This window comes from Salvelinus namaycush, chromosome 27 (genome assembly GCF_016432855.1).
Source record: "Salvelinus namaycush isolate Seneca chromosome 27, SaNama_1.0, whole genome shotgun sequence".
NCBI lineage: Eukaryota > Metazoa > Chordata > Actinopteri > Salmoniformes > Salmonidae > Salvelinus > Salvelinus namaycush.
The window spans coordinates 30556858-30570848 of NC_052333.1; the positions used below are offsets into that span (position 1 = coordinate 30556858).

The 13991-nt window shown below is 44.2% G+C and overlaps 1 protein-coding gene across 1 annotated transcript; it reads left to right on the forward strand.

Annotated features, from left to right (window-relative positions):
- The first annotated feature begins 7142 nt into the window (after positions 1–7142).
- Positions 7143–13450, forward strand: LOC120022337. Its single transcript, XM_038966230.1, has 8 exons — positions 7143–7188; positions 7543–7563; positions 7727–7999; positions 8323–8622; positions 8830–9117; positions 9364–9542; positions 12621–12719; positions 13007–13450. Exons 1-8 carry the CDS (start codon positions 7143–7145, stop codon positions 13448–13450), a joined length of 1650 nt encoding a protein of 549 aa, XP_038822158.1.
- The last annotated feature ends 541 nt before the right edge of the window (positions 13451–13991 follow it).

Consider the following 13991-nt stretch of genomic DNA (forward strand, 5'->3'; position numbering starts at 1 on the left):
ATAAACCCAAATGATCTTCCAAAATATTGCTACCTTGTCTAACGCACTAGAATATGTAGATTCCTCTGCCTGGGTCTGTGATGAAATTCATAAGGGCATAAGCAGTGACAGACACATCAAATTCTATCTGTCAGATCATGCTCCGTAAACAACAGGTTTGGAATTGGAGAATCCCTTGGCTCTTCTTGTGTTAGTACAAACTCAGAGAAGGGGAGGAGGGAAAAAAGAGTAAAAACAGATAAATGAAAAACGAATTAGGTCATGAATGTAGGGCCATTTTGAATTTGTTTAAATCATCAGCCACCACTGTAACTAAGTAGATTCCTCTGCCTGGGTCTGTGAAACTAACCTGCCTATAAGTGTGATATTGCAACCTACAGGATATCTAAAGCTGTAAAACTATATATTTTTAAACATTTGTTGGTATAAAACAGTTATATTTGTTCTTTTTTTAATCAAACATCAAGGCAAACAAGATGTGAAGTCGTAATAAGCAAGGGACAATCAACGATGGGGTATGCGTTCTCTGGAACATAATGTATGGAACACGTACCATGGCGATATTTTAACAAACGTAATCTAGAAATCTGTTATTTTGCAGGTAGAAATGTGTTCAACATTCACTGAAGTAGCTAGCAAGTTTACTAAATAGCAACAGTAGTAGTTCCCTTGGTAACCAAACAAATAGACTTGCTAGTTTAGCTAACCAAACCATCAATCCTAGCTTGCTATTTATGAAAATCGAATTCAACAAAGCCAATAATGTTTTCAATTCAACTATTGTTTTCAAAAGCAGCTCAAACATAGAACATGTAAGAACTATAGCCATTGAATTCTACCGTGTAAAGATAGGCCTACTGTGCATTATTTAAGCAAAAAGTCCCGAGAGGGTGTGGTATATATACCACGGATAATAAGGACTGTTCTTAAGCGACACACAACCCTGAGGGCCTGGATACAGGCCTTAGCCGTGGTATATTGGCCAATTACCACAAACCCCCGAGTTGCCTTATTGCTATTATAAACTGGTTACCAACGTAATTAGAGAAGTTCAAATAAATGTTTTGTCACATCCCTGGTATATTTTTATTTGATTTATTGAACCTTTATTTAACTAGGCAAGTCAATTAAGAACAAATTCTTATTTACAATGACGGCCTACAAAAAGGCAAAAGGCCTCCTGCGGCAAGAGAGACAACACAACACTACATAAGACAACAACATAGCAAGGCAGCAACACATGACAACACTTAACATCCTCCAAAATGGCGTAGCAGTCAGACGTGTGTTTTGTCTTGTCCCGTCCTGTGTAAATATCGTTTTCCTCGTATTTTTCGAATATATTTTAATCTCACTTTCCATCTACGGACTGAATATAGTCTCCTGCAACCCGCCTCACCCAATGTGGTACGGATTTGCTATTTTTATACTTTTTAACCGGAACCCTAGCTAGTAGTCAGTTAGCCACTGCTAGCGGTCTTCACCGTTAACTCGGACACCAGCCAGCCTCAGCTCGGTCAATACCTTGCAAGTCTGCACAGCGCGATATCAACCCAGAGCATATCAGACTGCTTTTTCTCTACCACATCTCCGGATTCCTACTGCAAGCTCTGAACCTTTACACCGGATCATCGCAGCTAGCTAGCTGCAATCCGAGTGGCTACTCCTGGCTAACGTCTCTGTCCCGAAGCAAGTGTAACGGATGTGAAATAGCTAGCTAGTTAGCGGTGGTGCGCGCTAAAAGCGTTTCAATCCGTTACGTCACTCGCTTTGAGACCTTGAAGTAGTGGTTCCGCTTGCTCTGCAACGCACTAGACGACCAGTTCTTATAGCCTTTAGCCGTACCCTTATCCTACTCCTCCTCTGTTCCTCCTATTCCCCAGGCACTCTCATTTGTTGACTTTTGTAACCGTAAAAGTCTTGGTTTCATGCATGTTAACATCAGAAGCCTCCTACCTAAGTTTGTTTTATTCACTGCTTTAGCACACTCCGCCAACTCTGATGTCCTAGCCATGTCTGAATCCTGGCTTAGGAAGGCCACCAAAAATCCTGAAATGTCCATCCCCAACTACAACATTTCCCGCCAAGATAGAACTGCCAAAGGGGGTAGAGTTGCAATCTACTGCAGAGATAGCCTGCAGAGTTCTGTCATACTATCCAGGTCTGTGCCCAAACAATTCGAGCTTCTACTTTTAAAGATCCACCTTTCCAGAAAGAAGTCTCTCACCGTTGCCGCTTGTTATAGACCCCCCTCAGCCCCCAGCTGTGCCCTGGACACCATATGTGAATTGATTGCTCCCCATCTATCTTCAGAGTTCGTACTGTTAGGTGACCCAAACTGGGATATGCGTAACACTCCAGCCATCCTATAATCTAAGCTAGATGCCCTCAATCTCACACAAATGATCAAGGACCCTACCAGGTACAACCCTAAATCCGTAACCATGGGTACCTCTTAGATATCATCCTGACCAACTTGACCTCTAAATACAACTCTGCTGTCTTCAATCAGGATCCCAGCGATCACTGCCTCATTGCCTGCGTCCGTAATGGGTCACTGTCAAACGCTCCCTAAAACACTTCAGTGAGCAGGCCTTTCTAATCGACCTGGCCCGGGTATCCTGGAAGAAAATTGACCTCATCCCGTCAGTAGAGGATGCCTGGTTGCTCTTTAAAAGTGCTTTCCTCACCATTTTAAATAAGCATGCCCCATTCAAAAAATGTAGAACTAAGAACAGATATAGCCCTTGATTCACCCCAGACTTGACTGCCCTTGACCAGCACAAAAACATCCTATGGAGTTATGCATTAGCATCGAATAGCCCACTGCACTGAGGCTAGGAAACACTGTCACCACAGATAAATCTACAATAATCGATCATTTCAATAAGCATTTTTCTACGGCTGGCCAGGCTTTCCACCTGGCTACCCCTACCTGGCCAACAGCTCTGCACCCCCTGCAGCAACTTGCCCAAGCCCCCCCGCTTCTCCTTCACCCAAATCCAGACAGCTGATGTTCTGAAAGAGCTGCAAAATCTGGATCCCTACAAATCAGCTGGGCTAGACAATCTGGACCCTCTCTTTCTAAAATGATCTGCCGAAATTGTTGCAACCCCTATTACTAGCCTGTTCAACCTCTCTTTCGTATCGTCTGAGATCCCCTAAGATTGGAAAGCTGCCATGGTCATCCCCCTATTCAAAGGGGGAGACACTCTAGACCCAAACTGTTATAGACCTATATCCATCCTGCCCTGCCTTTCTAAAATCTTCGAAAGCCAAGTTAACAAACAGATCACCGACCATTTTGAATCCCACCATACCTTCTCCACTATGCAATCTGGTTTCCGAGCTGGTCATGGGTGCACCTCAGCCACGCTCAAGGTCCTAAACGATATCATAACCGGCATCGATAAAAGACAGTACTGTGCAGCCGTCTTCATTGACCTGGCCAAGGCTTTCAACTCTGTCAATCACCGCATTCTTATCGGCAGACTCAATAGCCTTGGTTTCTCAAATGACTGCCTCGCCAGGTTCATCAACTACTTCTCAGATAGAGTTCAGTGTGTCAAATCGGAGGGCCTGTTGTCCGGACCTCTGGCACTCTATGGGGGTGCCACAGGGTTCAATTCTCTGGCTGACTCTTTCCTCTGTATATATCATTGATGTCGCTCCTGCTGCTGGTGATTCTCTGATCTACCTCTACGCAGACGACACCATTCTGTATACATCTGGCCTTTCTTTGGACACTGTGTTAACAAACCTCCAAACAAGCTTCAATGCCATACAACACTCCTTCCGTGGCCTCCAACTGCTTTTAAATGCTAGTAAAACTAAATGCATGCTCTTCAACCGATTGCTGCCCGCACCCGCCTGCCCGACTAGCATCACTACTCTGGACGGTTCTGACTTAGAATATGTGGACAACTACAAATACCTAGGTGTCTGGTTAGACTGTAAACTTTCCTTCCAGACTCACATTAAGCATCTCCAATCCAAAATTTAATCTAGAATCGGCTTCCTATTTCGCAACAAAGCATCCTTCACTCATGCTGCCAAACATACCCTCGTAAAACTGACTATCCTACCGATCCATGACTTTGGCGATGTCATTTACAAAATAGCCTTCAACACTCTACTCAGCAAATTGGATGTAGTCTATCACAGTGCCATCCGTTTTGTCACCAAATCCCCATATACTACCCACCACTGCAACCTGTATGCTCTCGTTGACTGGCCTTCGCTACATATTCGTCGCCAAACCCACTGGATCCAGGTCATCTATAAGTCTTTGCTAGGTAAAGCCCCACCTTATCTCAGCTCACTGGTCACCATAGCAACACCCACCCGTAGCACGCGCTCCAGCAGGTGTATTTCACTGGTCATCCCCAAAGCCAACACCTACTTTGGCCGCCTTTCCTTCCAGTTCTCTGCTGCCAATGACTGGAATGAATTGCAAAAATCACTGAAGCTGGAGACTTATATCTCCCTCTCTAACTTTAAGCATCAGCTGTCAGAACAGCTTACCGATCACTGTACCTGTACACAGCCAATCTGTAAATAGCACACCCAACTACCTCATCCCCATATTGTTATTTATCTTTTTGCTCTTTTGCACCCCAGTATCTCTACTTGCACATCATCGTCTGCACATCTATAACTCCAGTGTTAATGCTAAATTGTAGTTATTTCGCCTCTATGGCCTATTTATTGCCTTACCTCCCTAATCTTCTACATTTGCACACACTGTACATATATTTTATAAAAGTGAAATAATAAATTAAATAAATAAAAAACACAGCATGGTGGCAACACACCATAACAACAACATGGTAGCAACACAACATGGTAGGGGCCCAAAACATGGTACAAACATTATTGTGCACAGACAACAGCACAAATGGCAAGAAGATAGAGACAATACTTCACACAAAGCAGCCACAACTGTCAATAAGAGTGTCCATGATTGAGTCTTTGAATGAAGAGATTGAGATAAAACTGTCCAGTTTGAATGTTTGTTGCAGCTCGTTCCAGTCGCTAGCTGCAGCGAACTGAAAAGAGGAGCGACCCAGGGATGTGTGTGCTTTGGGGACCTTTAACAGTATATGGTCTGATATACCATGGCTGTCAGCCAATCAGCATTCAGGGCTCGAACCACCTAGTTTATAACGGGAAATAATGCAGAGCCGAACCTCCGGAGTCCGGATTCTAACGAAATTGCACGAGCTCCACCGATCATTAATAGACCACAAACCGACACCTACCGAAGCTCTCCAGATAATCCCGATTCGTAACACCATTGAAGTCCCTTTATTTGACGGGTTGGGGGTGAGGGAGAGGGGGACGGTATTAAGAAGAAAAAAAACAAATTTAGCAGAAAACCCTACTTCCTATACCCCGCCCGTTCCATCTGCTGCTGCCGGATCCAAGCCTGTCTGAAAGGTATTTACCAGCATCGAATCATGATTCATTGGTATCTGCTCAGTTCTAGCGGTTTTTTATTTGACCGGGAAATGTATGGGTTAAATTTGGCCGTTTTTTCGTTTGCTGGCTGGTAATTTGGCTGTTTGTTTTATGCATGTCTAACAGCTATATCTAATATGCGTGATTTAGGGCGTGTTACTAATAACGCAGCAGAATCGGGTAGGATGACAGTAATTACCTTCATATTCACCTAGAACACAAACATCATTATTATTTTATATGTAGAGTATAGCACTTCCCATAAACAAAGGCTAATAATAGAAAATAGAAACGGGAAAAAATGACTATTGTTGGGCACCAGGCAGCATTTCATAGGCTACTTATGCTATTTGGGAAGGTTGAACGCCCTCTCTGCATCTTCAGATTGTAGCCTATATCCTTACAATGAACACCAGAACAAATACTATGAGGGTTCGTCCCCTCTCCCTCTCCCCCTCAATCGTTTATGTAATTGATGAAGGAATGGTAGTTCAATGTGAAATTGGTGATTCTTCATTATTCGTTTGATGTCCTGCCCAATGCGTTAATACGTGGACACCCTGACAGGACACCCAATCGTTAGGCTTCATAATTAATGGAAACGACAGATGGCAAATTTAGCGTAGTCGCTGAGTAAGTGTTTGGTATGGTCACATATTCACTGTACTGAAGACAGAATACAAATCCTAACTGGAGTGAGGAGGAGTCAACTCTATGTCTTTCAGATTCCTCATGGCAGTATAGTCATCATCATTACCACAGCTGTGTATTATCTTGTTGGGACAGCCCATGCAGCGGAGCGTGACACACCCTTGTCGCACCACCGGTGTATAGACTGCACACTGTTTTACTGAGAGATAGAACAAGAAAGACGACGATGCTGCTCGCGCGAGAGTGTGTAGTGGAGGAAGAGCGACACGGGGATGTCATACTGATGATATATGTGCGAGAAATTGGGGTGAACAATTTCAGCTCTGCATTTGTTAAATAGACTCCTGACCTTTCAGAGTTCTGATTGATGTACATTGTTATTGCATGCGACAGGCTCAAGGCAAGCTTCACTCGAACGTAGATTAGCATCCTTCTTCTCAGATACTAAACACAACCCATTGGAAATCAATTGCTTTCAAAACTCTGCCTACACTTTGATTGTCCTGAATATGAGATGCAAATAGGGAAGAGCTAGTGCTGTAATTTCTTAATTTATGCCGCTGAAAGAGAGAACGCTTATTAAACAGCACTCTGTGTTCTTTCATGGTTGTATGCTAGATCTTTGGAGCCACTTAACTCCTTCTCCTTCCCATCTCCTGCCACTGTAAGCAGAATGGTAGTCTGAGCCTGGGCTCATGTCCACTCTACTCTAATGGTGGTCAGCCTCATCATCATACAAAAGAGCTGACTAATGCCCTGGGGAACTACAAGCCAGTCCGGTTAACCCCAGGAAATGATGTCAATACCACTGCAGACACCTTGGCTTTTTTTCTTCAGTTATAGTAGAATTTCCTGGGAGTAGATTATTGAATATTAGCTCTTCATGTCCAGATTTAAACTATACCCTATTATGTTTAGTGAATCTTCATATCTCTACATGCATGTACAATAATTAAATCCATATTTAGGTAAGCAATATCCTGCTGTAAAAAAAACACTTTTTATTTGGTGTTTTCAGAGATTCAATCAAGATGAAAATAATTGGTGTTGCCGTGTTTGGAGCCGTGTTCTGCACTGGTAAGCATATTGGAGAATTAGTCACCAGGGATTTAGGTTGAGAGGTTGAAAGAGCATAAAGCAAAGTTTGACACAGTCACATGATTACATCAGATTTTATTCACATGAGTACACAATTCATTTATTATCTGTTCCTTTTTTCCCCCTCGTTAATTTATGGAGGGTTTGATGTTGTTGACAGCAGTTCTATTTTTGGCGGTGAGAATGTAGGGCATTTACATTGCAAACGCTTTGAGATATTTGCCAAGTTCTGTGGTTTCTCATCCAGCAGAACAAATAATTTCTAACTTCTTGAAGGATCTTTGACAAAGAACATAAAGTAATGCTAAAATAAACCTCTCTTTTACTCTACAGTTCTGACTGCATCCCTGAAAGGTAAAGTCACGCATGATCTACAGTTTATTCTGTCTGTGACTGTCAAAACCTGAAGATTGAGTATGAATACCATCACTAACGTTTCCCTGATTCGGACATACTATTCCTTATACTCTTGAGTCCCCTTATCAATCTCCACCTCTTTTCCATTCTCTGTCTTCAGTCAAAGAAGAACACAAGATAGCTTTTTTCGGCGAAGATGTGCACATCCCACTCCCATCCCTAGACAGCACTGAGGTTCTCTTCAAGCCCGCCTCCAATCCAACCGCCGAGGTGGCCCTGATGAGGGACGGGCGGGTGGTGGGCCACCGGGCCCAGCTTAACTCCCTCAAGCACCTCATCCTGGAGGATGTGGGGGAGGAGGACGAGGGCATGTACATGATCAAGAACACCGAGGCGCCTGCCGATGTCAAACACATCCTCCTCCTTGTCAGGGGTACTGTTCTTCTAATTACTGTACAGTTAAATCATCTTCTGTCCGTTTAATTCTTCAAGCTTTTCTTCTAATGTTGCAATCGACTTGTTTGTATCCTCCTTCTTATCGGTGTTTATCCAATACATTCACTGTCTAAGATTGTATCCTAACTCTGCACAAACAATGTAACTTAGACGCAGATATCGATCTAAATGAGAGTTTCTTGCATTTTTGCCTGCAATCGATTACGATCACTGTTCTGATGCAAGTGCAACTGTATAGGAATAAAATACTCCCCCTGAGCCCAGAGTGATAGAACTGTGCTGTTGTGTGTTCCCTGGCAGATTGCGCGCTGGAGCAGGTGGTCAAGTACGGTGAGACATACCACATCCCACTCAGCGACATCTCGGGCCCTATCACCCTGGAGTTCAGGCCCAGTCAAGCCCAGGCCAATCAGACCACGGAGCCACCGGCGGTGGTGCTTCTCAACCAGACTTCCATCCCCGCGGAAGAGTACAAGGGCCGTCTGAGTGTGTCAGAGAAAAGGGTGACTCTAAGCATGGTGCAGGGGACAGACGAAGGCAGCTTCACCGTACTGGACCGCAACGGGAAAGTCAGGAGAAGGTCATGCCTTAACGTTAAAGGTGAGATGAGGAAGACCAAAGTCAGAGAGGGAGTGGTTAATGTCAGAGATGGAAGGGAGATTATACTTTATCCAGGGGTTTTGAAATTGTGGTTCGTGGTGTGCCCAACATATGGTTGACAAAGCTTGAAAGACACAGGCCAAGGTAAGCGCAAACAGAACTATTTGACAACTTTGATCCTTTTTATCTCGCCCCTTTGTTCCAAAGAGCACCAGAACTTCGTCCACCTATCATATGGCAGTACTTTGAAGATCAACCTGTTTGTGGACCACACCAAAGTCAACCTCCTGTACACTCCAGACTGGGACCGGAAGGACCGGGTCATACTGGAGCAAGGAGAGCTAGTGGTGCCGGTGGACCCATCACTGGACGGCAGGCTGACTGTAGAAGGCTCCATGTGCATTCTGGAGAGGGTCCGGTTCAGTGACATGGGGCTCTTCAGAGTGACAGACCTGTTGGGGTTTCCTGTGACCAACATCTACCTGGAGGTAGAAGGTAAACCGTGGGTTGTCAGGGAGGAGACTAGGCCTTTAACATATGGATCCATGTATCACCCCTTTTAATGGTCTTTCCTTTCTCTTTCTTCTTATTGTCATCGATGGGACTGTCTATTTCACTCTATTGTTTTCATGTTGGAACTCTCCACATTCACCTCCCCCGTCATTCATCTCTCCTCTTTTCTTGGTGTTCCTTTCCTCCTTGTCTTCCCTTTCCTTCCTCCATCCTCCCTCTCTCTTTTAGCTTATAAGTTACCCACGCTGTATGTTGCAATCCTCTCCTTACTGGGCTTCCTGGTCCTCCTCTTGCTGGTGTGCCTGTTCTCCTGCCTGACCAATGTGCGCCGTCGGGCAGAGAAGGCGAGGCAAATTGCCCTCATCGCCCAGCAGGCGGACAAGGGGGATGGAGACGCATTCGTCAAGGTAACTCAGCCTAACGCTTCCTCAACAGGGATGAACACTTTAAGACACCACGATACAACCCTTTTACTATAGTTAGGCAGCATCTGCTTTATCACACCTGTGTGCTATTCTCATGTCGAAACACTTACATTTATTAACAATTATTGGCCATTGTCTCTTCAAGAGCGCGGTTTTCACGTTTTGGTTATTCATGAATAACCATGTTACCATGTTACTATGATTGTAGGCCTAATATACTCGTAGAGCAGATTGCAAAGTGATTGTTCGAGAAATATTGGTGATTGTAACCCCTCTTAGAGGGATAGTGAGACATATTGGATTCCTTACCCTGTAAGCAGTCTATGTACAAGGTATGACAGCAACCCATGCTTTGGTTTTGTTTACCTTGCCGCTGTTTCAACTGCTAACCGTTTAGCATTAGTGGCACGAATCCAATCAAAGTCAATGCGAACAACATTAGTATATGTCCAAATCATCCTAAAGTATTTTAAAATTGGTTTTGTAACTCAATGTAGTTACTTAGAGATGATTTGGACATGAAGCATGACAATGTTAACGTTGTTCCCATTGACTTGCATTGGATTTGTCCCACAAATGCTAAAAAGTTGAACAAAACTAAAGCACGGGTTGCTGTCATACCTTGTCCATAGACTCCTTACAGGGTAAGGAAAATAACATGTAATTCTGTAAAATGATCACTTTAAGTATGGTCAAAGAAAGATGTCAGTGGACATCTAACTGTGTGAGTGTTCGTGTGCACCTTTGTCTGTCCCGCTCTCTTTTCCTTAGAGTGCATTCCAGTGTTCGTCTTTTAGTCTCAGATATATAGCTTTAATTACACTTAAGGTCCTAATTTACTTTTGTTCATTCGCTGGAATTCACCATGGAACAAAACCTGCCTGCCCAATGTCGGATTCCTGGATGTGTGGCGCTTTGAATCACACAAAATGAGATCATCCACATATCATTAGTCATCACTCTCTCCACATGGCAGATTCCATCACAGTGGCCATTTCAAGTGTTTTGTCTGCAGCCCACAATGTTGCCGTTGTCACACAATGGGATCACACATATATCATCGCTCACTCCATATCGCAGAATCCATCAGTGGCAATTTGAAGTGTTTTGTACATTTGCAGCCCACAATGTTGCCATTGTCCACCCATCATCTTTATCTCAATCCTTATGTATTTGGTCCACCCAATAGATGTCAGCCTAATTACAAGCTTGGGGAAAATCTAGTTAACGATTTGCCTTTGGTTACATTTCTCCCTCTTAAAGGAGCCTCAGACGGAGCCTCTGCTTGGTGAGAGAACTGTGTTCTGGCTTCATTCCGTAGTGTTAAGTGGATGAATCTGTATTGGTGTTTGTACTAACGCTCTGGGGATGGTCATAGAGTCACTATGCTGTGTGGGCCTCCTACCACCGTCAGTGATTATTTGTCTGTGCCATCCATTCCTCACCCCTCCCTCCTTTCGCCAAATCTCCAAGCTGACAAATAACTGCAGTTACTCATTTATGATAATTCATGATAACTGCAGGCATAGCCTCAGTGCAAATAAGCATACAGATGCAGCCGTCCAATACGATTCAGCTATTCTCAAGCACACATGCACATATGTTGTTGTTGGGGGGCGGAGTTACAAGGTAAACATGTATTTATGTGTATGTGTGAGTATGTGCTGATTTGTGTGTGTGTGTGAGTCTACTGTGCGTTTGTAAGATCGGGGCAGTAGCGATTAACATATCAATTGGCTTGGTGATACTGGAATAGATCTACCACTTGTTTTCTTGATTATATGCAGTGGTACATTGGGAATTGCACATTGGGAACCAGGATATGTCCACCTAGTTAGTGGCACACTTACAGTAGCCTACATGCAGAGTATACAGACATAATGTGGGTTTAGGCTGTATAATACACTGGATTAAGTTGCCACCCGGACTAAGATTATCACAGCCGTACAGTATGGTATTATAGCAATTAGTGTTCTCTAGTAAGGGAATACTGTGGAGATGAGTTCATAGACATTAATTAGTGCATCAAATAACTACTGTACTGTACATCGACCAAGAGCATTATGCATTATGACATCATGTAGTTTAAGAGTACACACTGGGTGGGTTCTCTGGACACAGATTACTCCTGGACTAAAACACATGCTCAACGGTGAATCTCTGTTGAGGATGCTTTTAAGTCCAGTTACAGGCTTAATCTGGGTTCGGGAAGCCGGGCCAATTCAAGTACTGTAGTAATTACTCAAAGTATTCGACACTGTACGTCCAAGTAAGATTGTATTCTTGATTACCAAAAAATTTAGGGGAACTCTATTGCTTAATCAGCTACTAGCCCAACAGACGTTTGTGTCAAAGGTGTGCCATTTCTGTTTGTTTCTTTGTCTGTGTCTACGTGTGTGTCTGTGTAATTTCTGTACACCTGATGCTATACATTTGTGTGTTTGAAAGTGGTGTACCGTAGATAATTTACATGTATATATTGTGACATGATGTGAGGGGCCTCTACTGTTCTAATCCCCCTGTAAGGTGTTTGCTCTGGAGGCTTAGACGACACTATCAATATGCAGCGAGGCTTCATGTCCCACTTCATTATGGATTTCTGGAGACTAGGTCGACAAACCTGGACAGCCTGTCTGATTGCCTTTGCGCTCCCCACAGCAGTTTCCGGAGCGCTCCGACATAAAAATCGATTGATCTACCTCATCTCTCGCTCTCTCCTGACATACACACTAGAATGCGAATCCCTGTCCCTCAAGAACGATGGCTCCCCGAAGCCTGCTCCTCTAAACTTCCAGTGTGTTCTTTTCACGCCAAACAACTCCAGTCGCTCAACTTGTCACTCTATATATACACACCTTACGATCTTATACATCGATATAAGAGCTTAATGTGCAGTACATGTACAGTTTTTCCCGCCAACTCCTATTTACCCGTATGTGTTTTTTATGACGCATATATATACATGATGTATACATGATGAAGTGAACCTGTGATTGCTACTGTGATGTGCTTGCCGTGGGTTCCTGCTAAAATACGACCCTCTTGTGCTGTTGTTGGTAGGTTGTTCAAGAGGCCTATACGCGGTTCGCTGAGGAGTCCACTTTGACGTCTACGTGGGACAACAGCAATGCTACAGAAAGCACTGAGGTCACTATTAAGGTAAGCTGGAAAACATTATGGGGTGGGAAGTGGCCTACCGGTGCGCATGTTAAGTTGCAAGAGGAAAACAGATTCCACCATTATAATTGCAAATGTTTTAAATAAAGACAGACATAAACAGAAATACGGGGGTAATGTTTCCATAAAAGGCTGAAAATAACCAGTCTACACACCAAGCAGTACCTAAACTACATTTGCAGAAACATCCGAAATGAATCATTCATGTTCTTTTTTTGCTGACCCTTTCTTTCCACACCCCTCCACCCCACATGACTTTCCTTCCACAGGGTCTGGAGGTATCCAAAGCAGGCCGCTACCACACTTTCTCCTCGGACAAGAACTTCCTGGAGATGAGCGACTCGGGGGTAGAGTTCAACTCCTCCGGCCTCCCGTTAGACAGCGAATACGAGACGGACATGCCCCAGACCTTTACCTCCCACAAGTTGGTCCTCAACAACTCTGACAGCGTGGCAGCCACTGTCATCCCAGAGGGAGATCAAAGCGCCAACTGGAACCCCGACTTGGCCATGAGCCCCAGCCCCATGACCCAGGCCCGCTCTGAGGCCGACGCCCCTGAAGAAGACCTGATGGGTGACAGCACGCCAGAAATGACATCCAGGGGCGCCGAGCTGGCTGGAGGACTTAAGGCAGCCGACAGTGTTGCTGAGCCTGCCGATAAAGCAAGAAGCCCATTGATTCCCAGTGCCACCGCAGAGAACACCATCACCTGAGAGCTCCTGCATTGTATTCCTAAAAGTCAGACACAAACCACCGGACACCCTAACAACCTTTACTCTTCAGCCTCAATTACTCCCCCACTCACACAGACACTACCCAAATCCTGATCACTGCTTTTTTAACCTAAAGCTACAAAAAAATACATGGTGTAAAAATTGCCACTCTAAATGCACTAGACTTTCTAAAGAAAAAAATACAAGAACTTAGCTCATTAGAACACATGAATTCTGTGCATACGGGAAACGCATGTGTAACAGATTTAAGAACATACCGTAAGCTCACTCCACAGCTAGGTTGAAATGTCACGGATGGAGCCATCCAATTGGTACCTTTTGGGTGGCTCAACCCGTTGGAACGTTGTCAAGGAGGGCGGTCACGTGTGTTGTGAAGCAGAGGATCACTGGGTCGAGCCCAGTATGTGGCAGTTGGACTGTGGAGGAAGCTAAGCTGTTAACAGCACACTGACCCCCGTTACACATGTTTTTAAATTAGACTTAAAGCCAGAATGTATCCTTAGCTGGCCCAAGAGGGAAT